At 43.5% G+C, this 26735-nt stretch overlaps 1 protein-coding gene across 3 annotated transcripts in view; it reads right to left on the bottom strand.

Annotated features, from left to right (window-relative positions):
• Window positions 1–26735, bottom strand: part of TNFAIP8 (TNF alpha induced protein 8) — a 122467-nt gene that overhangs the window by 56232 nt on the left and 39500 nt on the right. The window contains exon 1 of one of the 3 annotated variants that reach the window (XM_089909216.1): window positions 9227–9545. The exons of 1 other annotated variant lie outside the window; for it this stretch is intronic. In XM_089909216.1, the coding sequence (XP_089765342.1) occupies window positions 9227–9332 (106 nt within the window). In that variant the 5' untranslated portion in view covers window positions 9333–9545. Of the gene's footprint in view, window positions 1–5134; window positions 9115–9226; window positions 9546–26735 lie in introns of those variants that run through there. One more of the 3 variants, XM_022590600.2, reaches the window with a different exon arrangement.

The raw sequence follows: 26735 nt of genomic DNA, 5'->3' as shown, positions 1-26735 counted from the left end.
ATAACTGATACAACATCGTGGGCCGCAAATGAGGAGCGTGCTTGAGGACTTCGAACCTTGCTGCCAGTCTTACCGTGTGCCCGGTCCCTAAAGGACAGTGGGTAATGGAGGCTGGGGATGCACAGCTGACCAAACCGTTCTCTCCCATTTCCTCAAGCTTGCTGCCTAACAAAGGCCAGAGTGCAGCCTGGATGCCCCCGCCTCCTGCAGGGCTAAGTCCAGTCTACCTGATGGCAGTGGTAGCTGAGAGCAGAAACCTGGGGGGTGGGGGGCGGCGGGGAGGAGATGCTGAGATACCTTAGTGGCACACAGAGGGAGGGGAGCATGAGAGGTAGGACCTGGGTCCCTGGGCATCCTCCTCCACTCCCAGCATGGCCCTGCCCCACCATCCCTGATGGGACATCTTGATGGGCCTTGTGTGAGGACATCCCTGCCCCGGTGGGGTGGCTGCCTTCCTCACAGGGGCTGAAAGAGCGAGACTTGGAAGGCAGGCAGGACAAGGAACTGGGAAGGTGTGTGTATAAAAGCTCCAGATCCCAATCTAGAGTCAGGTCAGGCCTACTTTGGAATTTCTCCCAGGAGCTAAGGGTATGGTGAGAAGCTCAGGGACACATTCCTTGAAGGCTAAGAAGTTGTTAAATAGCAGAGAAGGGGCAGATCAACAATGGAAAACACTGGCCTAATAAGGTCAGGCCAGATTTTTGCCTTCGGATGTGCTCAAAGTCCATTTGGGGCTGCTTGTTACAAACACACACAGCACACAGCTAAAACACTTAGCTTTCCACTGCAGCCTTACAGCTGAAACACTAAATTCCAACAGGAGGACTTTCTGGAAGCTGGAGAAATCAGCTAAGTTTTTAATTAGGTTGTCTTTCGAGGCACCTTTGACGCAGCGCTCTCATTCTCTGTCACCCACGTGCAGCAAATACTTGTTCATAAGCCAGAAATGTAGAAATGGTTCTTGTCAAGTTTTCTTAAGGCCCCCTTACTGCTCCTAGCAACCTCCACAAAAACACCTGCATTTCTGCATTTGCTTTGTTGTCCTGAGTTCTGATAATGGAATCTCCTCCAGCAAGCACTCCTTCTCAGGTTCTCACCAAAACCAGCTCCACCAGGAGCATTACTCTCCTCAAGACCAGGAATCAAAGGACCACAGGGGTCCGTGCCCTCTGGCTCCAGGGGGAGACAAAGACTTTAACCACCGAAAGGATTCCAAAGAATGCAACGCTAATGGCAGTGGGGTTTCAGAGCCCATTTAAAGACAATGTACACAAATGAACACATGAAATTACCTTGTTTGGCAAAAAACACACAAACAAACAAAAAAACCCAGAGAGAGAGAGACAGAGGGGGAGAGAAAGTGAGAGAGAAAGTACTATGCAAACAAATATAAATGCAAAATAAGATGATGATATAAATCTCACATTACCTATAGTGGGAGCTTTGCTTTAGGGGGGAAAGGAAAGAAAAGAAGGGGCAAGAGGTAGGGATGAGTTAGTTCTCTCCACAAGATGGGACAACCTTATGCAAAGACCTCATGTTGCTTTGTGCACAAGATACAGGCCACCGTGAGGTGATTAAAGGACATGAGGTGATGCGGACCCCACAGCACAAAGCCATTCTCCTCTAGAATTAGCACTAGTCTGACCTTCATCAGAAAGTGAGATTAGAGGGTTTGGCCTGTGTCCAGAGGACATCTGTCATGAGATCTAAAGGAGATAGACAGAAAAAAAAAAAAAAGCTTGAATTGGCTCACAGTAAAGCAAGAATGTTGGGCAAAATTTGTCCAAGTCAAACTGTATTTTATGGTAACCATTTGCTCTCTCCTCAGCTGGTAATTCTGTTTCAAGTTCATTTTAAGTAACATGTAATAAGCCATCTTATTAAATTTTATGGAGATGTGTGATACTGAAAACTGTGATCAAACATTTGGGACTATAGGAATTGGATGTTAACTATACCCAATTAACTTAGAAATGAACGTAGGGAGGCTTTACAAGATTGTAGATTCTTGCGTGTAACTGCTGGGAAAATCCAAGGATTTATCTCTATACTCAAACAAAGGAAGGCATTTTGGGCAGAGGACTCCTCTGAGTTCAGAGGTCTGATCCTTTCTTGTGTTTGCTGTGGGGCCTCTATAGGTAGGTAGTTCACGCTGGGGGAACAACCAAACAGCTGCTGGAGGAGCCCCCAGCACTTGGCTTCCTCTTAAACCACTGCACGTGGAAGTCTGGGCCTGTGTGTGGTTGTGCACCCCACCTGGGCAGACAGTGGGCCGTTAGGAGGCAGGTTCCCATCCCGGCTCTGGCACTATCATGCTGAATAACCATGGACGCCTGATTTGATTTCTCTGTCCTAAATTTCATCTGTAAAATGAGAATATTAGACTAAATCAAACAGCTTCTCATCTCATGCCTAGTGAAAGTTAAATTCATCATAATTGTCCACAACGTGCCACCTTATCTGGCCCCTCACCACCTCTCTGGTTCATTCCCTGTCCTCTTTCTTATCAGTACTAGGGCTGTTTCTGGAATACCATGTCCACTCCCACCTCAGGACCTTTGCATCTGCTTTCCTTCTGCCTGTAATGTTCTTCCCCAGGCTATTCACAGGTGTGGCTTCCTCACATATTTCAGGTGAGTCTAATATCACATTCTCTGTGATGACACACAATTACAAATCCCCCCCCCACACACACCCATCTTTATCCTCCTATTCAGCTTAGAAAAATTTTTTTTCCTCCTTAGCACTTAATAGTATCCCACCTACTATATATTTTACTTATTTATTTTATTGTCTATATCCCCTAGTAGAATGGCTACTCTCTAAGGGCAGGGATTTCTCTCTGTTTTGTTCACTGGTGTATCCCTGGTACCTGGAAGAGTCCCTGATACAGAAAAGGAACTCATTAAGTTTTGCTGAATGGATGCATGCACGGGTGGGTGGAAGGGAGGGCAGGAAGAGTACAGCTCTCTACCATGACTTCCAGCTCTGAGGTCTGTGGGCTGCGGTGTCCATGGCCGAAGGAAGGGCTGTCCTCTGCCACCACTGTACAGGTTGGTCTCCATAACCACATGAAAAAACAAGCCAACCCAGAGACGTACGCGGTGGGCTTTCACTCTGCTGCAGACCCTCTCAAGTGCTGCTTCCGGCACGTTCCATGCTCTGAGCTGCTGAAGGGCCACATACACCCTACAGTCTCAGCAAGACCACGGCTTCCAAACGTTGTCTACAGGAGATTCTTTATATTGGTGCTCAGCTCCATTTTCTAGAGTCAAAATTAATACTTTTGGGGGGAGCACAGTTACATCCAACTCCTTTCTCAAACACTGCATCTAAAATCCCCAGGGGAAAGAGAAGTAAGCTTCTCTATTGCCAAGATGACCACGCTATTAATTTAACCTGCAATGAGAAGAGGTGGTGATGCTCCCCGTGCAGTTCAGCCAGTTCCACTAGATGGCAACATGGTCTGGGTGTGCTGGTATCCACCGCTGACATTTACCAGCCACACAGAAGAGAGAAGCTCCCACACACCCCTCCTGTTCTCTGATACACTTATCTCCTTGCCTTCTCTTCACTTTTAGCCTGGCTATTTTCAACCAATAATTTACGTTTGCTCCTAAATGGTTCGTGCTTACTCATGAATGCATTTAATATAATCGCTCCAGCCTTGGAAGTTTTATGTCCGCTTCTTTCTGCCAAAGTACATTACTTACCCTAACACCCGCTGTAGAACTCTACCCAAAATTCACTTCTCCCACAAAACCTGCCCAAGCAAACCTGGCTCTGATTCCAACTGTATATATGCCATGATATACAGTCACAGACACATAACCAATTTTATATATTGGATAGAATGTGCCTATATACATATATAAAGAAAGCTGACAGACAATCACACACACAGCTCTGGGCATCTGGTAGGCAAATGTACATTTCATATAAATAATGTGCAGGTGACCACATTCCACATAACAGAAGTAGTCCCGGCTCTACGAAATAGCATTGGCTGCGAGAGGTTCAATTGGCATGGACATATATATACTACCAAAAGTAAAATCGATAGCTAGTGGGAAGCAGCCACATGGCACGGGGAGATCAGCTCGGTGCTTTGTGACCACCTAGAGGGGTGGGATAGGGAGGGTGGGAGGGAGGCAGACGCAAGAGGGAAGAGATATGGGAACATATGTGTATGTATGACTGATTCTCTTTGTTGTAAAGCAGAAACTAACACACCATTGTAAAGCAATTATACTCCAATAAAGATGTAAAAAAAAAAAGTTCATGGGCCAAGAAACTAGATATATTAACACTCATCTATGTCTTCCAATTTCTAGTTCCTTCCTAGTATTCAATTTAAGGTCCAGAAAGACTTTTGAGCAGAAAAATTTTAGATAAACTTCAACAAATATTATGTATAGACTTGAACAAGAGTGTGTAAATACCAATATAACTTAAGGGCTATTTTAAAAGGCTCTCTTTATTTCAATCCTTGAAAACGTTTCCAATTTATCTTAAAATTAAGTTTACTTACAGAAGCATTAAGTAAGGCTGAAAACAAGCCTAAGGTCTATTTTTAAAGTACAAAAGGCCTCATGTGTGGGGTTAAATCCCTTATTGGCTGTTAGAGGAAATGGTAGCAGCGATATTCTGACAAACTCCTACATAATGCGAGAACAGAAATAAACACCCTTGTGTTTGCAGTTCTCCTCAAGGTGTTACCGCCACTACCAGACCACTGGGATCCGGAGATGTCTGAGAGCTAGTAAACACATATAAATTGTCAAAAGGAGAAACTTTATGTGAAAAAGTTCTCGATGGGTTCAGAGCCCCATTTCTGAAACATTTCAATCCTTCATTTGTGTACAAATGAAACTGTCTACATGCAAACTTCAGATGCCATTTTTTCCACCCACAGTACTCAAACGTCCCTCAGCTTAATACCGGTTCTCCACACCCAGAGTCATAGCAAAAAAAAACCAAAACAAAACAGTGAACACAACCACTTTAAAGCCGTGACCAAAGATTATTTCCCTGTAGACAGCAACACCACGGTATTTAGTCATCTGAATATTCTGCCAGATTCTGACAAAGATGTTACATCGAAGTTAGTCTGAGGGTACGGTTAACTCACGTAGTTTCAGCATATTCCCCCGTATCAATCAGAAGGAGAGCTTCACAGAGTCTTGGTAGAGTCACACAGACCAGAGGAACATACACAGCCACACTGTTGATGTGTATTCTCTGGCATCCGTATCGCCTTCAGGGAAAGTCAGTCCTCCCCGAGAATAATTCAACAGAATTTATACCGTCCTTTTGAAAAATCAACCGTAAGTTTATCAAACCAATGCACAGAAGACAGTGGTCAACAACAGTCACTTTAAAAGTTGTTTTGCTTGTTATTCTGGGACCTGGGTTTCGTCACCTAGTGGAATACATTATGCAGCCTTTAGTTGTGACTCCAGAGAGGTCTCCGCATCCACAGTGGGACGGACTGGTTGCTGCCTGCACTTGCTACCCGTAAACTACGACTACACAGAGACACAGGGATTACCTGTGATAGGTGAACGGGGGATAGTTTCAAAATCAAGCAGAAACAGGAAGTCTAACGTTTCAACATGTTAGGAAAGAGGAGCAGATACTTTAAAAAAAAAAAAAAAAAGGGAGTAGCCCTAGTCATAGACGCCTAGAAAAAAGAAAATTTAAAAAAAACCCTCATTCCTACCTGGCCAGCATAAACATGAATGTCTATTAATAGTACGTATTGCTTAAAGGTGTTCTGGTTCTCAGGAAAACTAGAGAATAGAGTTTGGACGACATTGCTACGGGCTCTAGGTGCGTGGGCTTCAGTAGTTGTGGCACACGGGCTTCAGTAGTTGTGGCTCACGGGCTCTAGAGCGCGGGCTCAGTAGTTGTGGCACACGGGCTTAGTTTCTCCGCGACATGTGAGATCTTCCCAGACCAGGGCTTGAACCTGTGTCCCCTGCATTGGCAGGCGGGTTCTTAACCACTGTGCCACCAGGGAAGCCCAAGTGTGTTGATTTTACTTTTATCTTCTGCAGCAGTAACACTCTGCCTTGAGTCTGCTAGGTACTCAGCAAAAAAGATCCCAAGTGGAATGCAATGGACAAATGCTCTGGAGTCTGCTAGGTCAGGTTCAAATACCTGCCGCGCCACTTCCTGGTTTTGTAGACTTGCAAGTTACTTCACTTCTCTGAACAATTTTGTTCTCTGTCAAATGAGAATAACATCATCTACCTCGTAGAACTGCTATCAAGATGTGAAGAGAACCATGTGAAGCAAATAACATATTGCCCGATTCACAGCAAATGTTCAAATAGCAATAAGCATTATTGTTGACCTGAAATAAAATGAAATGCCTATAGGGAATTCCCTGGCGGTCTAGTGGTTAGGACTGAGCACTTTCACTGTCATGGCCCCTGGTCAGGGAACTAAGATCCCGCAAGCTGCCCAGCAAAAAAATAAACAAATAAATAAAAATCAAATGCCTACCACTAAATCAGGGAGGAGGCTGAAAGAAAGACCAAATCAACACCAACTGACAAACATATTACGCTTTTCTCATTTCCTTCAGCCAGCTTTATCATGTGACTAACTCACAGAGGTTTGAAGTTTATACCTTAGAAACCTCCCTTTTGTGTTCCTTTGTGTTACCTCCCCAAATTCTGACTGGCCCCTTGATGCTATGACAACTTCATCAGGGACTAAGGGTCAAAGAAGATTCCAAGAGAAAACTCCACCTGGAAGCGAAGGACTCCAAATCAGAAAGACCTCTCAAACCCCGGTACACTGGCAATTCCAAGGGTAAGTTACAAAATGTAAAGAGCAGAAATGCTTTCTCTAAACAGAGGAAGCAGGGTCTCACATTTCCTTAAAATGTGGTCTCGGGGGTAGCTGCATGGCTAGGTGGCTACCAGGAGCCACTCCGTCCACTGCTGTGAATAGAGCAGCACAGTGAAGCTGCAGGAAGGGAAGGCAGGAGGGAGAGGTGCACAGCATCACAGAAAACAACTGCCAGCATGGCAGCACAGCCCTCACACATGCTCCAGACACAGTCATGGAAGTCCTGCCTGGGAGAGACAAGGGCAGAGAAGGCTGCAAGCATTAGAGTCTCATGTATCAGTTGGGCACCTCCGTACCCAGGAGAACCAATTCTTGATTTTGGAGAGAGCACTCCAACAACGGGAGAATAAAAAGCAACAAATCTAGGGAATCCCCTGGCAGTTCAGTGGTTAGGACTTGGCACTTTCACTGCTGGGGCCCGGGTTCGATCCCTGGCCGGGGAACTAAGATTCTGCAAGCCACGCGGTGCGGCCAAAGAAAAGCAACACATCTGGTTGGGCTACAGATCAGGCAGGAGGTCATGTCCTTAAGACATCCCTCCTTCCTCTCTTACTTGAGATCAGAATGCCGAGGTCTTACGTATTCAGAGCTATTCAAAGCTTGCCGTTTAAAGCGGTCCCAGCAGTTGTAATTTTAAATTCTGCTCATCCTCCATTTGGAAAGAAAGAAGAATCATAGACAGAGGCTAAAGATCAGGGAGATTGTGGAGCACCCAAAACTCACAGAATAGCCTTCTCTAACAAGGTATCTAACTCGCTTCAGTTGCCTTTGGAGATACAAACACAGCTCTCCTATGCTTCCCTAGGACTTGCAATTAGGACGTTCCTGACAGATCTAAGGATCAACAGTTGTGACAGTTGCCCAGTGCAGAAGCATCATCCGTGCCCTGAGACAGGGAGACGGGAGGCAACTGGAACTTCCATCCCTAGAAACCCTGCGTGATGGCCTAGTGGCCGAGGTCTCTGTCCGGATCCAGCCTTACAAAGGTGATTGGTGCTCAGGAGAACGCATGGCTCTCTCTCTTTCCGGTGAGCTCAGCTCTGCAGCTGAAGCAAGGTACCGCTCAGCACCCCAACACCCCCGGGAGTGCAACTGGCATTGCTGGTGATAGAGGCACTCCAGAGCTTGGCAGCGACACTAAATAAGCCATCGTTAGGGAAGTCTGAGTGCGTCTTACGTGGTATTTCTTCTCCAGCTATCTGCAAGCAAGCACGTTGACGGTGGCTTTTAGAAAACCAGATTCTGCTTCTGAGTGTGCGTGCCCTCCACATTATCTAGGCATCTCAGAGCAAGGCACTATCACTTCAATCCACTGTCTCCACACCCCGGTGGCAAGCGCAATTTCAAAGAGGTGAAGCAGCATATTCAACAGGGCCCTGCAAGTTGGGGCAGGGCTGAGAAGAGAAGCCATGAGATCTAAGCCATGAGACCCAGGGTGACCTCCAGAACACATGCGCTCTCTCTGGCTTATTTTCTCTGACTGCTTATTACACACCCCAGGAAAAACATTTCCTCTATGGCCACCCACATCCTCATGGCTGCATGAACATTTGCATTTCACTTATTTCAACAGATTCTATAGTCTCTGGGTCAGAACTGGAAATGTCTGCAAAACACCTTGATCTTTATGCTTTGGCATTCCCATGTGCTCTCCAGCCCCTAGTGCATGATCTAGTGACTGCCAAGAGCAGTGCTGTTTTCTTTCCTTTCGACCCTACCCTTTCCCCATCAGTCCTATATGGACCCTCCTTTCTGGCCTTCTCCCAGCCACTTCAACCCTCTCAATGGCCCCCCTAAAACCAGAGAACTGAGCAGGGTCTCCTCCTTGATTCAACTTGCTTCCTTTGCCCATCTGCTCTTCTTCAAGGAGGAAGGAGTCATTGGCAAGGGAGGAAGGCACTCTAAAGGGGAATTACTCCAGGGGACTCAGTGCCTGAGACTGGTAAGGTGCTCCAGAAGTGTTTTCTGGATGTTATCACAGAGGCAGCGGATGGTCAGACTCACCCTCTCTCATCCAAAAGGGCTTGTGCCAGCATAGAAGCACACAGTTCCTGCCTGGACCAGGGTCGGGAAATCCCACTAGATGCCAAGCAGCGTGCATGATTTCCCTACATTCGCTCAGCCCTCACCGAAACCCTGGGAGGTGGGCACCATTATCCCCGGGTTACAGGCGAGGAAACTAAGCTCCATAAATTTAACATACCCGCTCAGTGCAATGCCAAGATAGGGACATAAGGATCTCATTCCAAATCTGTTGGCTTTTTTCTCTTCATATCATATCACGAAATTGTCCTTGGTTCACCAGACAGAAAACACAAATAGGGGACTGTCTGGAAAATAAAGAGAACAGCTGGCCACCCACCTTTCAAGGTTGGGCAGAGCAGTGAGTTCAACAGTGGGAACGGGAGCTGCTGGGGGCCAGCCCTGGCTTCAGAGACAGGGCGGGGGTGGAGATTTCTCAAGTCCATCCTCACATTGACTGCATTTTGCAGCCTCCTCCTAGATGGGCTGCATAAAATGTAAGTGTGGGATGGCAGGCTTTTCTATCACGTGTTTGTAGGTTTTAAGGATAAATTTTATAAAATGTTACTTAGAAGCAAGCAAACAGACAAATGAGTAAATAAATAAATAAATAAATAACCGCTTGGCTGGTTAGCAGTGCAGTGGTGGCCAGAGCCAGATCTTAGGACTCTAGAAGGAGCATTTATGTCTGTCTTCCTATGATGCAGGCTCCAATCTCTCTTCACGCTCGCACCACCAATGAAAACACTAAATCAGCCTTTACAGAGCACAGAAACACCGAGCACCTGTTGCACTTGAATGTGGTTTATCTTCTGCTGAGCTGAATATAAACAGAGTCCTGACATTTTATAGCATTCTTCCATTGCAAACCTTCATGTGAAACTGAACACGATCCCTTGTAATAAAATACTAAACTAATTAAACTCTAAATTTACCAAGAAAAACTCTCCAATGGTAGAGTTAATTTCTCTATAAATTTCTAGAATTTCTAGTTAATACACAACGTATACTTCCCAAGCTGAACTCCTCATCCTCCTTCCATGGCCAAACCTGATCATTTCCCTCCCTCTTTTAACCTCTGTGGATCCCATCATCACCCTGTCAGCCAGTCATCACTGATTCCTCTCTTGGTTTGGATGGTCTCTCATTCACCAAGTTCTGCTGTCTTTCCATCTGTGCTTCCACCGTTCTCATTTGCATTCTGTTAAACCCTTTGCTTTCAAGGTGGCAGAAGGTTACTTTCTTGAAAAGACAACTTTCCAGAGAAGGCCATCAAAGCAGTTCTACTCTCCATGCTCCTTTAGAGGACAGAGAGCTTTTTCATGTTGTAGTTTTACCCATGTGGCTATATGGAAAGCTAAATTTAAAACAACAACAACAACTTTGAGAAATGTTTCAATTTAGAGAGCCATTAGAAATTACAGCATGTCTTGAGTAAAGTTTCTCCGTGATTTTTGCCCCAGGAAACACACACACCAGATTTGTTTGTTTGTTTGTTTTGCGGTACGCGGGCCTCTCACTGCTGTGGCCTCTCCCATTGCGGAGCGCAGGCTCCGGACGCGCAGGCTCAGCGGCCATGGCTCACGGGCCCAGCCGCTCCGCGGCATGTGGGATCCTCCCAGACCTGGGCACGAACCCGTGTCCCCTGCATCGGCAGGTGGATTCTCAACCACTGCGCCACCAGGGAAGCCCACACACACCAGTTTTGACCATTTGCAGGGGAAGGATGATTGTGTCACCCAGTTCTGGGCCTCATCCCATTTGTACTCAGAGCCGCCCTGCTCAGGCGCCCACCATCAGCACTTGTCTTCCACCCCATCCTCCTCCATTTACAACTGAACAAATTTACCCAACGACTAGCTGACATCAAACAAGCTTCTTCCATGTGGTGACTGAGGAGCAGACACTGCCAGCAAACCCCTCTCACCTCCTGGAGAGATGTCGGAGCCCCATTTTCCCTTCCCACTAAGCAGTCCTCTCTTACAGATGAGGGGGGGCCCCTGGAGCCCAGAGTTTCCTATCCTGTCATACATTTCTGTCTCCCCTCCTCTATCCTCTCGTCACCCAAAGTCCTTCAGGACAATGGAGAGCACATGGGCTAGTTTAATCTGGAAAATGCTCACTAATACAGCAAAGGGAGGGTTTCCCTGATGGCGCAGGGGTTAAGAATCCGCCTGCCAATGCAGGGGACACGGGTTCAAGCCCTGGTCTGGGGAGATCCCACATGCCGTGGAGCAACTAAGCCCGTGCGCCACAACTGCTGAGCCTGAGCTCTAGAGCTCGCGAGCCACACCTACTGAGCCCGCATGTCCCAACTACTGAAGCCCGCGCACCTAGAGCCTGTGTTCCACAACAAGAGAAGCCACCACAACGAGAAGCCCGTGTACCACAACCAAGAGTAGCCCCCGCTCACCGCAACTAGAGAAAGCCCGCACGCATCAACAAAGACCCAACGCAGCCAATAAATAAATAAATAAATTTATATGTAAGAAAAAATACAGCAAAAGGATGGGCTGAAACTCAATTCGTATGCCTCCTTACCCCAAAAGAGCTTCTCTTCTGGGCTCCGTATCCCATCTTCCCATCAGCCGCTCAGACCTGAAACCTCAGTGTCATCGTGGACCTCACTCTCCCCCTGCCAGCCACCAAGTTCTCACATTTCCCCACCCTTGCAGTGCCCCTCTGCCTCCCCCTTGCTCCAGCCCCAGTGCCCTATCCTACCTCAGGCCTCATCCGTTGGCCTCAACTTCCTGCTTCCTTTCACTCACTTGCCCTCATGGCACATCTTCTCAAAGCACAGCTCTAGCACCAAGACGTCACTATCTATGCCTAGAACTGAGTTGAAAAAGGGCTTCCCCATCCTCACTTTAAGACATCACTCTCCGATGAGGAATGTGCAGCTTCCCAGCTGCTCATGGACCACAGTCCACTCTGGCAGTACAGGATTTAAGGCGGTCCCCAGTCCTGCCCCCATCAGGCTCAGCACTGTTCTACTTCCGGGCCCCTGCTCACCCGCTTTCCTTGGCCTCTGGGGTCCTTCCCACCATCATGAGCTACAAAACACTGCCAGCCTCCCAAGGTTCCGCTCACAGCAGGCCTGTCATGATGCCTTCAGCTACCTCCTACTCCTCTGTCTCCTAGGCAACTTCAAAGCTCCTTTACCACATTTAGCCCGTTTGGCCCCAAGGGAGAGCCATTGCTATATACATCTCATCATCCCATTACACTGTACTTCCCTAGGCAACAGGGAGATTTCTTCATTCATTCAACAAAATTAACCTGCATTTACCTGGTACTTCCTGCATGCCAGGCACTGACTTAGGCGCTGGGCACATGGTGGGAAATAAAACACATGAACTGACATTCAATGGGAGCGAGATCTGGCAGCCAAGTAAACACATAAATAACTAAAGGACAGATTTCAAGAGGGGCGAGGATGGACATGAACAGGGGGTTCCGATGGAGACCACTCTGGCAGAGGTGGCACCGGGGGTATATGTCAAGAGCTAGAAGAAGAGCAGGAAAAGCAGCAAGAGGAACAGGTGCTCCAGCCTGAGACAAGACAAGCTTGGCCCACTCCAGGGAGAGGAGTGGAAAGGGGGCCAGTGTGGCTGTAGTGTTGGAAAAGCACAGGGAAGAAGCAGCTGGGAGTCGGGCAAAGGCCAGAATAGGTAGGGCCACACAGGGCATGGTAAGAAGTTTATATTATATGGTGGGAATGTAAAACAGGACAAATGTCTGGAAGGCAAAGTGGCAATAAAGATCAAAACCTTCAAACTCCACGTGTCCTTTGAGCTACTTCCAAGAACACATCCAATGAAACAGAGACAGGTACGGACAGCCGCTAGGAGCAAGGGTGTTGTGTGGTGTTATGACAATGGTGAAGGTTAAAAACAGCTCACCTGTCCAAATAGGGGACTGGTTAAGTGAATTATGGCATATCTATACAATGGCATGTAATAGAGCGTTGAAAAATGATTTTGTAGAGTAATTAATAACATGAGAACTCTACACAAAGGCTACAAAGCAATATATAAAAGAAATCATATTAAGTACTATACAATTTTTGTAGAGAAAAACTACAGGCATACACAAAACAGCCTGGAGTAATATTCACGAAATGTTTGTTTCCCAGTGCTGAATTAAGGAGTAACCTTTTTTTTTCATTTTTCACTTTCTTGTCAAATTATAGTAGATAAAATACACTACACTACCATGTGATGCTTTTGCAATAAGGGAAAAAGGTTTTCAAAAACCTGTTAGTAACAAGAAGGTATAGCAGGGTAGATTTCCTCCAAATAATAAAGGCTGCTGATCAAGAGATGGCCAGGGCAATCTTCTGTCTTTTTAGGGAATCTTCAGAGCAAAACAGAAAAACAAACAAAAAAAAACCTCCCTAGAACTTGAGGCAGGAAGTGTGTCATTCCTTTCTTGCTGCTCGCTGATCCCTCTGACTCAGCACTGACTGTTAGGCCCCTCGGATCCTCGTTTTAAAGAAGTTAGAAGATAGAAGAGGATGAAGACTTGGAAACCTCACCCAGGAGCTCCCAGCCCTGGGGCTGAAGTCTGAAATGCCAAACTGGATCTTCTAAGGAAAAAGCCTTTTACCGTTCTTCTTTAGATTCATTACAACTGAGATCAACAGTCTCACTTATATTATTACAGGTTAAACATGATTACATTTTTGTCTATTTCTTTTAAATAAGATTTACTCTGCAAGCCCCAAACAATCTGTTGTGCGTAAGCCTTCTTCCCAAACAGGTTTGAAAATGTAATAAACTATTCAGACAAGTCACAACAAGTCTCAGGTATTCTGATGCCGGCTTATGCAGGCCCAAGTTGAAAACGTTCACCGCAGAGGCCCATTCAGCCAGTGTGCCTCCCTGCTGGCCACTGGCTCACAAATGCGGTTTGGTTCCCATGTCCTGTTTGGCAGCCTCCTAAGCTCAGCACTTAACGGCCACTCAAAGAGCACAGATTGGAAATGATTTGCCAGCAGAATCCCACATACTGCTTTTAGTTCTGTTTTTAACAACCCTGGAAGCCACGGAGCTGAGGGAAACGTATACAGGGGACTGTACACAAAAACCGAATTTTTTTATTCTGGAAACCTTAGAAATTTTAAGACAAATTAAATCAGAATTTGAGGACACTCACAATTACAGTCCAGGGCCTCTGCCTTCCCACATTCATTCAACACTATTTATTGAGGCCTTACTCAATGGTAGCCCCTGGGGAGGTAGGATGGGGTATGAAGGGGGAAGGGAAGGAACCAGATACTTCCAAGATACTCTAACAGCTACAGTCAGTTTGAGAACAGGTTATTAAGGATCTTATAAGCCCTATTTAAAATGTTAGACTTTATCAAAACTCTAATAAGGTATCTTAAGCGGGGGATGACACAATCAAATGGATATTTTATAAAGACCAAGAGCAGCACAGGGAGCCAGACTGGCATGGAGGTGGGAGTAGGGGGGCATGTGGCATGTCAACTGTCCTTAAGGGAATCTAGGTAAGAGATGATGGTGGTGATCTGGTCTTAGTTAGTGGCAGTAGGCTGTGACACGAAGTGTACAGATTCTACCGCTATTTAATGGGAGAACTTATAATATTGGCAATTGATTGATACACAGGAAGATGCCTTCCAGGCTTCTGGATAGTCAATTGGATCATCTACTGAGGGGAAAACTCAAAGAGAAAGTAAGTTCAGCTTACTTCCCATCAAATTTGAGTTGCCTATGAGATAGCCAAGTATTGATAAACACTTTACAACTGGACAGACAAGGCTAGCTTAGGCTTGAAATATAACTTTGGAAGTCATTACCATGTAGAGACTCTGAAGACCTAGGAATGGAAGGGATCATGAAGGGACAGAGTGGAATAAGAAGGGCAGAGAACCCAGACAAAGCCCTAAGAAATACTGACATTTAAGGGATGGACAAAGAAGAGGAAGGAGCCTACAGAGGAGACTGAGAAGGGACAGAGAGAGAAAAGAAAGAAATCAGGAAGGTGGATTGTCAAGGAAAAGACTGCATATAGAAACCAGGAGCAGTAGGGATTTGTGCTGAGCCATCAAGAAGGAACTGAACGGTGGCCATGCACCCACCATTTAAATGCCAGATGCTGCTTGACTTCTTCCCCACCCCTTGATATTTCTGGAGTTGTCTGTGAGCAGGCAGGGCCCAAATGGGAGGCAGCAGAAGAGAGAAGGTTCTGAGATAAACCTGGCAGGAGATCCTGGCCATAAGCCAGCGCGGTCTGCTCAGCGGCTGGAAGAGGGGCCAAGGGCCACAGAAGTGACAAAACACAAGGTTACACAAGTGGCATTCTGTTGTTCAGTCAAAAGTATTTCCTGGTCATCTACTGTGTATGGGCACTGCTTACAGTGCTGGGGACAGAGCAGTGACAAAAGTTCTAGTGAAACAGCCAGAAAAACAGGATGTCAAGCAGAGATAAATGCCGTGGAAGGAAAAAATAAACTAGAAGAAAGGGAGAGGGTGATGGGGAGAGAGGAGCATTTTGTATGGCGTGGTATCTGAAGAGTGAGGGAGAGAGCCAAGGAACGAGCTAAGAGGAAGGGCCTTCCAGGCAGAGGGAAGGGTAGGTGCAAAGGTTCTGAGGTAGGAACAAGCTTGGAAGAGCTTGAGGAGCCAGCAAGGCAATGTGGTCCAAGAGGAGTGAAGGAAGCAGGGGTGGTAAGAGATGAGGTTGGAGAGTTAGGCCAAGGCCAGGTCAAGGGAGCCCTCTAGCTCAGGGTAAGGAGGGTGGACTTTATTGATTGTGATGGGAAGGCACGGGGGGGTTAGAGCAAAGGAGTGACACGGTCTGATGGCTAAGAGCACTCTGACTACATGAAAAGTGGCTGAAGGGGGAGGCAAGAGCACAGGGGGCGTTAGGAGGCTACTGAGGCCATTGAGATGAGAAAAGGTGGTAGCAGGAGAAGTGGTGAGATGTGGGATATTCTTTGGAAGAGAAACGAACAGGACTGGCTGTTGGACTAGCTGTGAAATGATGAGGGATCAAGATGCCGCCAAAGGTTTTCGCCTGAGAGCTCTGTATACAAATGTGTTGACAGAGAAGGACAAACCCAGGAGAGGAGCAGGTTTGGGTGAGGGGAGAAGGGTGGCGGTGGAATCAAGAAGTCTATTCCTAGAGGAAATTTAAAAGAGACAACAGAATCACCACGTCTGGAGTTCGGAGAAGATGTGTGACATACGTTAACTAGGGAGTCATTAGCTAGAATTTGGTATTTATTCCGTGGTACTAGATGAAATCACCTGGATTCTCAATCCTGGCTGCACGTTAGTATAGCCAGGTAACAGAAACCAAAACAAACAAGCAAAACAAAATGTGGAGAAAAAGGAACCCTCCTACACTCTTGGTGGGAATGTAAATTGGTACAGCCACTATGGAGAACAGTATGGAGTTTTCTTAAAAAACTAAAAAGAGAGCTACCATATGATCCAGCAATCCCACTCCTGAGCATATATCTGGAGAAAATTGTAATTCGAAAAGATGCATGCACCCCAATGTTCACAGCAGCTCTATTTACAACAGCCAAGACATGGAAGCAACTTAAGGGTCCATCGACAGATGAATGGATAAAGAAAATATGGTACAGATACACAATAGAATATTACTCGGCCATGAAAAATAATGAAAGAATGAAATAATTCCATTTGTAGCAACACGGATGGACCTAGAGATTATCATACTAAGTGAAGTCAGTCAAAGACAGATATCATATGATATTGCTTATGTGTGGAATCTAAAAAAAAAGATGTAAAGAACTTATTTACAAAGCAGAAATAGACACACAGATATAGAAAATAAATGCATGGTTACCAAAGGGGAAAGGGGAGAGGGATAAATTAGGAGTTTTGGATTAAAATATACATACTACTATCATCTATAAAATAGATAACCAACAAGGGCCTATTGTATAGCACAGGGAGCTATATTCAATATATTGTAATAACCTATAATCACTTTGCTGTACACCAGAAACCAACACAGCACTGTAAATCAACTACATTTCAATAAAAAAAAAATTTAAAAATTTAAAAACTGATGCCCACGAGTCTTCCCCAGAGATTCTGAATTAATTAGACTTGAGTGAGACCTGGCCTCTCTCTCAATTTTTTACCCAAGTCAGGTAAAGAAACACTGTCCAGAGTGTACGGAGATGGCAGAGGCCCTCGGAAAGAGGAATTAAGGAGATAGAAGAAAAGGTGGGTGTGACGCCCTGGAAGCCAAGTCAAGAAAGTGTTTCAAGAGGAGGGAGGGATGAACGATGCTGAATCTTGCTGAGGCTCAGGGCAATGAGGATGGAGAAGTGGCCACGGGGTTCATTAAAATAGAGGTCTCTGGTGACCTTGACAGGAATGGCTTTGGAGGAGGGGAGGGGTGAGGAGGGCAGTGAGAAGGGGAGATCACATGCAGAGATATGTCCTTGGGAAAGTTCCACCGGACCTAAGAGCAGAGAAGCAAGGTGAGAGCTGGAAGGCTACTTTGGATTTAGGAAGTTTCTTTTTCATTTGTTTTTGTTTTATTTTTTCTCTCTGAGTCTCAATGTGCTGACATTTTTTGCACAAGTGCATTCTTCTCTGCATCATTTGCTTTTTAAGATGAGTGACAAAAAGACATATTCTGATGTTGATGAGGATGTTCCCACATGGAGAAAGAAAAGGATGTTATAGAAGAGGGGGTATAGTTGCAGGAGGACTTGCAGAAGTTGGAGAGGAAAAGCCATTAAGGACTCTAAACTAATGAAACTGTAATTCTCTTTCAAATGCCAGGTGTCTTCATTTTTCATTGCTCAGGGGAGGTAATATGCCCTAAAAATCACAGAATGGCTAGACAGGAATGGAACATAAAGATCATCTTGTCCAGTGTCCACTATTAGTCCACTGCCAAATCCCCTGTGTCCTTTCCCATTCATGGTCTTCCAGACAACCTCCACTGAAAGGTAATTTCTACACCTCTTCACTCCATCCACCCTACTCCTCACAACTCCTCACAACTCTACAGTTTATGATCTCTTTGGATACTCCTTGAGCTGAGACAGAATCTATTTTCCTGTATTTCAATCCACTGGCTCTGGTTCCATACCTTCCGGATACAAAGAACATGTCTAATCCCTCTTCTATGTCTTTCAAACATTGGGAAACAATTAACTCTTTCTCCACTCTTAGTAATCCCATATGCCCCAAACCAAATCTGTTCTTTTTACATGTGCTGAAAAATAGGTCCCCATTCTAGAAACTATCTAGACAGGGGCTACCAATCAACCCAGCTGTTCTTTAATATGATAAAGGTATAGACAAGCATACTGCAGTAAAAGTTACACCCATAGATATACAGATTACCCACAATAACCCTCATTTCCAAGAAACCAGAATGTCTCTGGGTGATTTCTACTTCTAGGTTTGGGCTTGATCCATTTAATTCTTAAGCATTAATTTAATTCTTCTCCTCTCCATCCTGTCCCCCAATCCCAGTAGAGAAGAGCTCCCACCCTCCCCCAACACACATACACACACCCTACATATGCACACTGAGAGTCTCAGCAGAATACTGACCATTTACTATTAAGCACACCTGTTATTAAGCACACCTTGTGATGGTTCTCATGGCAGTCAAGTTTTCAGTAAGTTCTACATCATAAATTTGGATTAATTTTCTGCAAACTTCATTCAACAAAACTCCAAAGTCAAAAGAGAAAACCAAATGTTTATATACCCAAAGAGAAATTTTTAAAATGCAATTATAAATTAATTTAAAAGCACAGCTACAAAACAACAGGCTTAGATTAAAATTAAAGTAACCCTTGGATTATGGAGTCATTGCTAAAACTCAGTGAAAACTGGATACGTTATCCCAACAGAGAAGTTTGGAGTATTCATGACAAATATTACATGAGCTGTTATTCTTCTAGTCTTAATTTAAAACATTCCAACCCCTAGGTGTAAAAGGGACCCAGCACAAAAGAGTATTGGTAAAGTGCCTCAAATCACACTAAACTAGAGTAAAACAATTTTAAAGCCATTATTTTAATTAATGCAAAATGCTCATAGTAGGCCCTGAAATATTTACTGAATGAATAAACTGCATTACATTGGAGTCAAAGGGTACACCCCACCCAAAAAGGAAAAAACTGAAAAACTATTATAGATATAACCCCAGGTTCATATACATGAATTTAATTCTAGTACAAAAGGTTGATGTAGAGGATTAAAAGTACTGCTTAAAATCTCTTTAAAGGAAAAACTTTTTTTGAAAAATTGGTAATCAACCACTTGCATAACGATCAATGAATTCAGAGCAACTTCAAGAGCTTTAGCTATCTACTTTCATAGGTTTTTGGAAACACAAACAGTTTTGAGTATATTCAATAGGTTATGTTTATAGCTAACATTAAATTTCACCACATCAATGAAATTTGACAAGTGTACCCAGGAAAAGACAACTTGTTTATGGCAAATATCTTTTATGTGTGTTACACTCTGGAAAACTGGGTGTGTGCAGAGGGAGATAAAGTTCATTAAATTAATTACACAATATAATAAATGTAGGTTAAAGAACCTGCTATAAAAGTACTCCTGAATGTCTCAAAATTAAAGAAAACTATACTGCAGTTAAATTAAAAATGGCTTTCCTAGCCTCCTCTTGCCCAATCAAAAGAAGAGAAAGAACGCTCTACAGCACATAAAATCATATTTCTTATAGCCCATATATAATCACTTTCAAATGGTTCACTCCTTAATTTTAGAAAACTTTGTTTAAAAAAACAAGCAACTCAAAAGCTTATTTAGGGACTCCCCTGGTGACACAGTGGTTAAGAATCCACCTGCCAATGCAGGGGACACGGGTTTGAGCCCTGGTCCAAGAAGATCCCACATGCTGCGGAGCAACTAAGCCCGTGTGCCACAGCTACAGAACCTGCGCTGTAGAGTCTGCGAGCCACAACCACTGAGCCCAGATGCCACAACTACTAAAGCCCGCGTGCCTAGAGCCTGTGCTCCACAACAAGAGAAGCCACCGCAGTGAGAAGCCCACGCACCGCAACGAAGAGTAGCCCCTACTCATCGCAACTAGAGAAAGCCCGCGCTCATCAACGAAGGCCCAAAGCAGCCAAAAATAAATAAATAAATTTATTTTTTTAAAAAAAAGCTTATTTAAAAATTATTTATTTTGGGTAATTTACATAGGTTAAATTCCAGGTCATTCCAGTGCAATAAACTTATGGAACCACAGGAAGACAGTCTGTCTAAAAAATCAGAACCAGGAGATGCACCAGCTACAAGGACAGGCCAGGACCACATTATCAGACCCCTGTGATGGCAGACACAGAAGACTGAAGAGGTAGAGGCATTTACTAAGGCACTTCCCTCCCCTCATCTTGCTGGGAGGCCAAAAATGTAAATTTCTACGTGCTATGCTTTCCTCACAATGGGTATATACATTGCTCTGGCACATCTCATTTCTTAGGCCTGTTTATTCTAGAGCACTGTCTCCCAACCTCGGTACTATTGACATTTAGAGCCCAGGGATTATTTGTTATGGTGGAGCTGTCCTGTGAATTGCTCCACCACAGGTTGTTTAGCTGCATCTCCGATTTCTACCCAGTAGATGCCAGTAGGACACCCCTCCCCTAGTTGTGACAACCAAAAGAGTCTCCAGACATTGCTAAATGTCCCCTGGAGGTTGAGGGCAAAATTGCTCCTGGTTGAGAACCACTGTTCTAAAGCACTGGTTCTTGGCTACACACTGGAAGGACTTGAGGACTTTTGAAAAATACTGATTCCAAGTCTCACCCTATCCTACCCTCCCCTACCTCCCAAGATTTTGATTTAATTCATTTGGGCTAGGTGCTGGGTATCTGAATTTTTGAAAGCCAGGAGATTCTAAAATATGCAGCCTAGTGTGAGAATCTCTGCCCTAGAGTGTATCAATGATATCAAGGAAGTCCCTGAATCAATTTAAGGCAACAGAAAAATGCATTATGTTCCTCCAAATTAGAGTATTCTTATCTTGGTATTAGAATCTACATAATTACAGTAAACCAAAAAAAGGTAGAGGAAATGGAAAAAGGTTAACTGTAACTCTGATCTGCGAACTTCTTTTTCCTTTTGATTGGACAGGAACTAGAGCATAAACATTTACTTGAATCTTAACACTGTATCTGCCAATACTCCGCAGTTGGGGTGATTTAGAAACAAAGCTTCACAGATAGGAAAAACAGGACTATGTCCTCACAGGATAACAACGCCAGCTGTACAATGAAGAAACTTTGGAGCTGCCATCTCTTTAATGAGCACCAGTAAACCAGCTTTGGAGAAATGCTGAGTTCATTAAAAATAATAAACAAGCAAACAAACCATCTGTGGGCTGGAAAGACACTCAGAGAACCCACAGGGGAACTGAAATCAAGCCCTTCCTCGGGGGGGCTCATCTTTGCAGTAGATGACATTACCAGGGACCTACCTGGAGCTGACAGCAAAGTTTGAGTCCTGTGCAGAAACTCCAAGGCCATGAACAGCCCAAATTCTTCCCTCCTCCCCTTACACCTCTGTGTCCTCTGCCAGCCTCAGTATGTTCCACAACACTGGGCTTAGTTCCAATTTTTGCAGAGAATGGCATGGCACTGCCCCGGAGGGCACTATTCCCCTAACTGCCTGGTCTCTGGCTGTGGCTTTCCCATCAACCATGTGCCAACCTACTGGCTGTGCTAACAGATTGACTGCTGTTCTTTAATTTGGAAAAACGCAAGTAGACATATGCATACAAACATTATAGTGATTCTTCTCCCAGTTCAGGAAGGACACTAACCAGCAATTTGTATACTGAGTGTTAACAATGTGTACAGTCGTAAAGGAGATGTCAGTACTATCCCCATTTGGTACATAAGGTTATTGAGGCTTATGCACTTTAAGAAACTTATCCAAGGTAAAGCCAGGACTTGGACCCATTTCTCTCTGGCACCAAAGCCCATGGTCTTAACCACCACAAAATGCTGCCTCCCCTGGTTCTCCAAAAAGAACCAAAATCAATGACTTGAACACCACCCATTAAAAGTGTTTGAAGTTCTCAATGATTTGGGTTGGAAATGCTAGGTTAGGAGAAAGTTTCCCAGATATAGAGAGGAGGTGTGATATCTAGTTTCATCCCAGACTCCATCAACAGGACCACAGGACACTGTGTATGTCTTTGAACTTGCCCAAAATCAATCCTGGAGTTCAGCTTTGACTCCTCACAATCACCATGCTTTACTGATTCTTCTTTGAAGTCTCTCCCTAATGCTCTATTGTCCTTGCTCAGATTCTCTCATTTCTCACTCTTGGATTTGCAAGTGCCTCTGGCTCAAAACAGCTCACATAACTGCAACCCATCTTGCACACAGATGTCAAATCTTCTTTCAGTTCTGCTTTCAAGTTGTCCCTCTTCTGCTAAAAAATCTGCAAGAGTTCCCTCTTTGTGACGCTCCCAACTCTTCTGCACACCTCTGAAGGCTCCTGCCATCCAGAATTCTCCTCACTATTTCCCACTACACAACCTCAAAACTCTAGTCAGACCAACTTCCACTACCTGCCCCAAACACTCTCTGCTCACACTAACCTCTGTGACCTGGATCTGAGAGTCCCATTCTCCATGTCTGAATCAAGACCCATGTCGCTCACTTTGAGTCCTTTATTGCATTTATTTATTCATAGATAGTTAGATAGATAGATAGCTAGATAGATAGATAGATAGATGTTAAAAATTGTCTAAGGCAAAACTACCCTACTGAGACCTCTCATCTTTGAATCTGGGGTGCTCCCCTTCCTCCCCCCAAATTTATTAAGCAGTGCCAAGCATTGTTTTTGGCGCTAGAGATAGATCAGTGAGTCTAAGAGATAAAGTTCCCTGTGCTCCTGGCATGTTCCTTCTCCAGATTTCCTGGGACTTTTATGGCCAAATCCACCTCTCCCAAAGATGCCAGGACCATACACATTAATGTTCAAATGAGTTTAGTAAATGCTATGTGCTGTATCTAGCACCCCTCTTGAGGAATGAAAATGAGAAGTCCCACATAATAGAGCACCACTTATTTGTCAAAGAAACCTGTTTGTGTTCATGAGAGAGAAAAAGGAAAAAAAAATTGTAGAGGACATATCTCCTGAGAAAAACTGCTTTACCACTAGTTTGTAAGTTCCCAAAGGGCATGGACTATTGCTATGAGTATTAATTCAGTCCACAGCTGTTACTAAATGGTTACTATGAGACAGATCCTGTCCCACTTGCTGGAGATCCATGGGTGAACAAAACAAACACAGGCCATTCATAACCACTATGCTACAATTGCCACTACTGTATTGTAGGCTAATTGCATTTGAACAAATTATTCAACAGTGTGGAGTAATTATTATTCTACAGTGTAGAAAATTTAACTTGATTTTGCCCTTAACTCCAACCTAATACACAAATACCTGGCACATAGTAAGCACTCAAGTATTTGTTGAATAAATGAATCAGCCAAGCTAGATGCATGAAAATGTTTCATGTGCTTTAGCTTTGTCTCCCCAGAGTATGAACTTCTTAAGCACAAGGATCACGTTCTGTTTATTTGTACCAACTAAAACCACCCCATCGTAGGGCTGCTTCGTAATATACAATCTCAGAATTTAAAAGAAGCATACATGTCTCTGTAGATGACATGATCTTATATACAGAAGATCCTAAAGATTCCACCTAAAGACTGTTAGAACTAATAAACTCAGTAAGGTTGCAGGATACATAGTCAATACGCAAAAATCAGTTGCATTTCTAAACACTAACCGTGAACCATACAAAATAGAAATTAAGAAAATGTTTATAGTATCATCAAAAATTAAAATACTTAGGAATAAACTTAACAAAAGAGGTGAGAGAACTTTACACTAAAAACTATAAGTCACTGATGAAAGAAACTGAAGAAGATGCAAATAAATGGCAAGATATCCTGCACTCATAGAATGGAAGAATTAAAACTGTTAAAATTTCCATATTACCCAAAGCCATCTATAGAGTCAATGCAATCCCTATAAAGATTGCAGGGGCATTTTTTACAGAAATAGGAAAAAAACAGTCCTAAAATTCATATGCAACCACAAAAAAACCCAAATTGCCAAAGCAGTCCTGAGAAAGAAGACAAAGCTGGAGGCATCACACTTCCTGGTTTCAAAATATATTACAAAGCTGTAGTAATCAAAACAGTATGATAGTGGCATAAAAACAGACACATAGATCAATGGAACAGAATAGACAGCCCAGAAATAAACCCATGCATATATAGTCAACTAATATTTGACAAGACAGCCAAGAATATTCAACGGGGAAAAGACAGTCTCTTCAATAAATGGTGCTGGAAACTGGATAGTCACATGCAAAAGAATGAAACTGGACCCCTATCTGGCACCACTCACAGAATGGATTAAATGTAAGATTTAAAACTAAACACAGAGTAAAACTCCTTAACATTGGCCGTAGCAATGATCTCATGAGTATGACACCAAAAGCGCAAGCAAGGAAAGCAAAGATAAACAAGTGGGACTACATCAAACTAAAAAGCTTCTGCAAGGCAACAGAAACGATCAACAAAAATGAAAAGGCAATCTATGGAATGGAAGAAAATATTTGCAAACCACATATCTGATAAGTTTTGTTGATATCCATATATATATATATGGAACTCATATAACTTAATAAAAACAATAATCTGACTTTTTTAGTGGGGGGCATACTGCATGGCACATGGGATTTTAGTTCCCCGACCAGGGATTGAACCCATACCCCCTGAAGTGGAAGCGCAGAGTCTTAACCACTGGACCACAAGGGAAGTCCCAATAATCTGATTTTTAAATGGGAAAAGGAATTGAATAAACATTTTTCCAAAGAAGATATTTAAATAGCCAACAGGTACATGAAAAAAGTACTCAATATCACTAATCATCAGGAAATTGCAAATCAAAACCACAATGAGAGATCACCTCGCACCTGTCAGAATGGCAATCATCAGAAAGACAAGATACTGCTGACAGGATATGGAGAAAAGGGAAGGCTTGTGCACTGCTGGTGGGAATGTAAATTGGTGCAGCCACTGTAGAAAACGGTATGAAGGTTCCTCAAAAAATGAAAATCAGAACTACTATATGATCAAGCAATTCCACTTCTGGGTTATATCAAAAGAAATGAAATTATCTCAGAGAGATATCTGCACCCCCATGTTCACTGCAGCATTATCTACAATAGTCAAGACATGGAAACAATCTAAGCGTCCATCAATGCATGATGGTAAAGAAAATGATTCAGCCATAAAAAAGAAAATCCTGCCATTTGCAACAATTGGAATGGAACTCAAGGGCCTTAAGCTAATGAAATAAGTCAGGCAGGGAAAGACAAATACTGTATGATGTCACTTATGCATAGAATCCAAAAAACCCCAAACTCAGAAACAGAGAGTGGTTGCCAGAGGGGAGGGGGTGGAGGACGGAATAGGTGAAGGTAATCAAAGGGTATAAACCTCCAATTATAAGATGAATAAATCATGGAGATATACAGCATGGTGACTAAATTTAACAATACTGTATTGTATATTCGAGACAGCGGATCTTAAAAGTTCTCACCACAGGAAAAAAATTATAACTATATGAAGTGATAGATGCATTAACCAAGCTTATTGTGGCAAACGTTTTGCAATATATACATATATAAAATCACTACACTGAATACCTTAAGCTCACACAATGTTAGATACCATATATACCTCAATAAAACTAGGAAAAAAAGAAAAGAAGCATACATTGTCTGAATTTTAATGAAGTTATTAAAGGTGCTGAGAATTCTATTAAATCAATCACAGGTTAATAAGGCAGCTCCCATATTCTAGAGTGTATTAAACTTCAGCAAATGCTGCACCCTCCCCTGTTGTAGGGCACCTGTAGAATAAAACAAAATGGTAAAACCTGTGCCTACTATGGGATCCTTCAGGAAGCCTCAGCACCCTGGCAGGTCTGGCAATAGTGGTCTCCCCACTCTCCTCTCTCTTTCCACCCGCACCCTGGCCCCGACAGAAGCTGCTCCAAGCCTTGTGCCTTTTATAAACTGAGCGCTCCCAGCCAGACTTCCAATTGTCTTTAAGGTTTCCGGAAAAATCCTTTGAGACTGGCTGATTTCAAAAAGTGGACTTTTAAAATAAGTAGAAAATAATTTTCTTTGGAAATTTTAAGTAGCTTTGAAATCAAACATAAATTATTGACCTTGAACTAACTATGACAAAAAATGACAAATACAAAGCTCTCCACTCTTATCCAATTGTTCTGGAAAGTTCCTGGAGTATTGTCAACCATTTTTACTTTATATAATATCCTTTCAATATATTTAACCCCTTTTAATATTGAAGCCAAAATAAAGATTATAATTACAATCAAAACAAGTATTTGTCCTGGTTTTTATTGAATAGCCTTTTTTCCAAGTACAGATTGTCCCAATTAACTTTATTTTCTCTTTAAAGATTTGTATCCTGCTTAGTGTCTACAGAACTTTAACTTACCCCATTTGCCTTTAGTTTCCCTCTGCCCTTTGATATTCTTTCACATTCTTATTTCCCAAACTTGACAAGTTCTTACTCTTCCCTGTTAACAAATCTGTCCCCTATGGCGATTACATTTTAGCTCTTGAGAATGTTACTTAAGCTTCTTAACCCAAACCACCACTTCCCACTGACATAGCTTTCCTTTTTCTGTAATGATAAAAGTAAGACATTTTCTTTATAAACTTACAGTATGCTGAACACTTACTAGTTACTGTGTGCCAAGTGAACTAAGTACTAT

The sequence above is a fragment of the Delphinapterus leucas genome, chromosome 3 (assembly GCF_059928025.1).
Source record: "Delphinapterus leucas isolate spDelLeu-1000000601 "Yukka" chromosome 3, BTC_Dleu_Yukka2, whole genome shotgun sequence".
NCBI lineage: Eukaryota > Metazoa > Chordata > Mammalia > Artiodactyla > Monodontidae > Delphinapterus > Delphinapterus leucas.
This window is presented reverse-complemented; position numbering and strand designations above follow the sequence as displayed.